The 4,909-nt window shown below is 30.1% G+C and overlaps 1 protein-coding gene across 1 annotated transcript; it reads left to right on the forward strand.

Moving 5' to 3' along the window:
- Window positions 1–2,445: 2,445 nt before the first annotated feature.
- Window positions 2,446–3,125, forward strand: LOC149902782 (uncharacterized). Its single transcript, XM_090109422.1, has one exon. It carries the CDS (start codon window positions 2,665–2,667, stop codon window positions 2,866–2,868), a length of 204 nt encoding a protein of 67 aa, XP_089965548.1. The 5' UTR covers window positions 2,446–2,664; the 3' UTR covers window positions 2,869–3,125.
- Window positions 3,126–4,909: the final 1,784 nt, after the last annotated feature.

Consider the following 4,909-nt stretch of genomic DNA (forward strand, 5'->3'; position numbering starts at 1 on the left):
TGAATGCATCTGTAATCAATTTGGGTGCAAGCATGACCTTCCTGTCCAACCACAGTAACACTAAACTCTATATATTTAATTTAATTGTTTGCAATTCAAGTATCTATTTGTGTGTGGTTTAGTTATAGATGATAGAGGTGGCGTATAAGACTATGGTATAAGGTAAGTATGATATCAATTTTATTTCCGAATTGTTGTCCAACTATCATGTTATATCTTGTATATTATTATTTGGGTGTACATCCCGAAAATTACTTAAGAAAGTTGGTTATTCTCTGAGGAACTATATAGCTCTTAATACTAACTTTGGATGTCGCTGTCAAAGGATGTAAACTATTCATAGACTGCCAGTAGGTTGGAACAAGTTTAACCTTTTATTTAGTACGGAGAACATTTTTAAAATGTCAGTATTTAAACTCTTTAAAAGTATTTAAGGGGATTATAATAACTTATTCGAATATTAAGAAGATAAAGTAGGTACATATATTTATTTACCACTATTATATGAATCTATGTTTCAAGTGTGTAATTTCCAGATACTGAAAATAGAAATGGAAAATCCACTTCTGTTTGAAGTATCTGAATACTTTACTTATTTACATTTAAATGCGAGTAATTTAATGGCTATTGAATAATATTGATTGTTATATTACCAGAGTTCCTCGAAAAATATTCTTCAATGTAGGTACTTAATATTATTAGGAGATACGATGCTCCACTTTTTCGTCGAAAATATTTCTACTTATTATTCCAAAAATAACATCGTTTTTTTATTTACTATGTCACTTTATATAACGAGGAAAATCTGGCTGGAAATCACACATCGTTTGTGAAATCATGAACACGAGTATTGGTACTTATAGATACAATAGGAAAATGATTTCTTTTGTGTAAGTATATAAAAGAATATGTTGGAGGAAAAAATATGAGCAAATATCTTTATAAATTACGTTGTCAGTTGTTAGTTGTTACCATTATTGGCCCTATATAATGATACTACCCGGTAAGCAAATATTTCAATTAATTTGAGCTTTAAGAAAAAATCAATAAAGAATTATTGATTTTTTCTTTATTATTTTTATTATTTGTAGGCGCTACCTGCATCACATATACAAACAAACTCTCGATGATGGCAAAAATAAATATTAGATAGCATTTAAGATTTAGAAGACAATTTCTTTTAAACTGAATAAAAAATAAGGAGAAGATTTTTGTCACAAATTACAATCATGTTATTAAAGCTTTTTTCATCAACACACAAGATGTGGACATAGTGTAAACGTGAAATATACAAAATAAATACATAAATGATAAAAATTATCTTTCGCAACCATTTCAGCATTTACTATATGTATGTATAGTAAATACTATAAAAATGATATTAGACTATTTATTAAAGAAATATAAAATCATGTTATCACTGGGTAAATAATTACCTAATTGGTGCGTGAAACCATTACAATTAAACAAAATCCTCTTATTATATAAGTTTCTATGTAATTCTTGAACTCTAGGTATTAATTATTATAAATGTATATGTATATATCTTTTGATTATGAAACCAATATAAGCAACTGCTTATGTCCTTTTCCTTGAAAAGTTGGTTCCAATAAAAGAGGTAAGTACCTAAGCATTGCTAATTGCTATTCATCACTACACCTCGTCAAATTACAAGTTTATAGTTGTTATTGTTTTGTTCACATGTAAAGTAAATATGTATCAACAAAAATATAAATACAGTTTATGAGCGATAAAGAAGCGATTTTTATGAAACATTTCCACTCAATAATGAGTGGAAATGTTTCCTATACTCGGATCATAAAATAGAAAAATGTATTAGTTTTAAGTTACATTATTTATTAATGTTGATACTTCTTTATATGTTAAAGTACCTGGAAGTAACGGTAACCCGATTTTTAATTAATTTTTTATCAACACAAAGTATAGGTACATTACGCTGAGGCTACATAGTTGTAGTTGCATAACTTAATAATATTAAGCAAGTAATATAAAGTAGAGTAATGTTATAAGAGCTCTCATTTCTTATTGTTCTCGTTACTCACAAGAATTCAAAGATTACCTCAATTCATTTTACACCTTAAACAAACAATCAGACGCGAGTAAATAAGATATAGACCCGCTCCAGACGAGTTACAGTCGAGCAAACTCAGTGCAAACCAAATACTATCTCATAATTCTCATTTCATTTATCTAAACCCTGTTTACTCTTCATACAAAAGAAAACTGTTTGTACAAGAAATGCTTACAGAAGATAAATGCTCCTCATATTCCGTGGACTGTAGGTACTTTGTCTATTTCCTTCTCGTTAATTACTTCTATGAGCACGTGCGACTAAAGTGCAAAGTTTACTCACACACGTAAACTCGAATACATGCAAATAAATGTATGCGTCACTTTGTCATAGCGGGAATCATATATATATAAAGTGATACGAATGAACATGTATCAGACAGCTAAACAGCACCGTTGCGGTACACCGATAATTTATAAAACCACCAATTAAAGTGGACGTTAAAGTGCGTCGTCGCGGACATTTTGCGAATTTTAAATAGAGCTTCGCATCAGTATTTCTGTGACAGAATCGGTGATTGATTCTGCTGAAACAGTAAGACTTGATCTTGGATTTATAACACATTAAATAAAATGGACAAGAGACAACTGATCGGTAGTGCTACCAGATACCTCGCAGGAAGACATGCCGTGCAAACGGTATATTGGAGGAAGTCAGCTCAAGGCGGCAATGGTCTCGTTAAGACGACCAAAACCACATTCTTTGGCAAGAACGAAGGTCCGGACAAGGTGGACTCAGCGGAAATGTTCGCTAGGGTCAGAGAAAGATACGCGTAGAAATAACGCGTATACCACCAATATTGTCTGTGATAGACTAGGATAATTCAGATTTTCGTTAGCTTTGAATTATTTATTTCTTTTTTATCAGTATATTTACTTAATAATGTTGTGTGTGAGATTGTTGTAGTGTCTTCCCAATGAGTTTGCTGTATATTGCGTGTATTTTTATTGTATAAAAATGTGTTGGTACAATATATGACTGCATGTTTAGTGTTTATAGTATAAATGATACTTAATAAAAATATTTTTATTTATATGTTTTTTTTTCTCTTTTTCCTAATAGTTTCCTATTTGATACATATTTTCTATGTCTTACAGTGTTTTCGTTTAGTCATTTGTATAATTTATTTATATTAGGTATTTCAAACCATTTAATATATTCTATGCGTTTAGTACAGTAGTTTTACATAGTTTCTGCAGACAGATTGGCGTCGCTTAGTAAAAGTATTCATATACCTCTTATAAATCTAAAGTTTATTATAATAAGTGTAACTGGTATATTGTTCTCTAAAATACCATCGTATAATTCAATTCGTTAATAATCTACCGACTTTTTAATATTTCTTTCATTAAATTAGGTACTTACAATCAATTTTCTAAATATAGGTAGTATGTTAAAATCATACGAAAAGTCAAAATAACCATACGTTAATACAATATGTACAACAACACACTAAATTTTAAAAATCTACACTACACTTTGATCATAGCCGAAAGGCCGAGAAGCGATTTTTAAAAATCTATCCAAAAAGTTTAGTTTTCTTCCAAATTAAGTAATAGGTATCATGCAATATTATTTAATACACGCACAATCATATACCTACCAAAATATGTTCCAATAGGTTCTTTTTAGACTCTTTTGTAAATAGAGTACCTATAGGTTTAAATCCACTTTAAATCCTATGAAAGCTCATCTAAAAGGGCAGCTAGAATATTGGAAACTTCCAGTAATTATTTCACTAAATATCGCATTATATAGCAATTTACTGCCCCTCCCCGGTGGTATGATCAGCATTCCATGCTTAATCGAAGCCTCTCGCGGTCTGCGGTCTTCGAATAATCGTCCCATTCACACCGATAATTGCATTTATACGATCCATTTGACATTTTGCATTCAATTTTATTCATGTATTCAGGACGTCGGAGTCTGCGAGTTTGTATTTTGGAGTAATTTCATAACGCTGTGAGCAATTGATAGGACGGAAAACTATGAACACGTAGCGATCGCGTGCAAGGGAATATTTTTATAGATAGACCAATCTATAACAGTATAAGTAGCGTAACTATAAACAAAGCCATTGGGTGAATAGATTATAAAAGTACTGAAATATTATATGTATTTATTGAATTATAATGTTGTATTTTCCTTTCATATAATTTGTAGACGTAAAGCTTGAGTCACACATATTCCTTCCAATTTTACTTCGCAAATCTAGATAACTCTCATAACTCATATCCCATATAATCTTTTTGTTGGCGTATACCTAATAATGAACAAAATGTTGTGTTTAGATAGAGCGTGTGTATTTTATAATAAACAAGTCCTGGATAAACAAGTATGGCAGTAAAGTCGCTCAAAATATGTCCTGCTACCCCTCTTTGAGTTTGTATTTATTATTTCAGACATCCTATCTTCTTGTTAAGTAATTTATACCATTTCGCCTTAGTACTTTTTCCATTATAATAATAAGGAATCTTTAATGTAGTGTTTAGAATCGTATATCGTGTCATGCAGAGGAGATGTTTTTATTGTAAAATTGAAATGGTTTAAAGACCTTCTACGAATTATATCTAACAGTCGACGTTGGCTTTTTAAGTTTATAACTGCATGTAATAAGAAATAGATTCCTGTAAATATTTATTTGTAATATATATTTTTAATGATGTACATTATATCAGTACAATATTGCTAAGATATATATATGGGAGCAATAAATCTTTTTCATACTAAACTTAAGATATCATTCGCTTAATCATGGATAAATTAATCAACCAAATGGAGTTTTTTTGAGTATCTAAAAAATCTTAAAATTGGTTT

The sequence above is a fragment of the Colias eurytheme genome, chromosome 14 (assembly GCF_061535395.1).
Source record: "Colias eurytheme isolate Ceu_HAF_F1 chromosome 14, ilColEury1 Martin Lab GWU primary, whole genome shotgun sequence".
Classification (NCBI taxonomy): domain Eukaryota; kingdom Metazoa; phylum Arthropoda; class Insecta; order Lepidoptera; family Pieridae; genus Colias; species Colias eurytheme.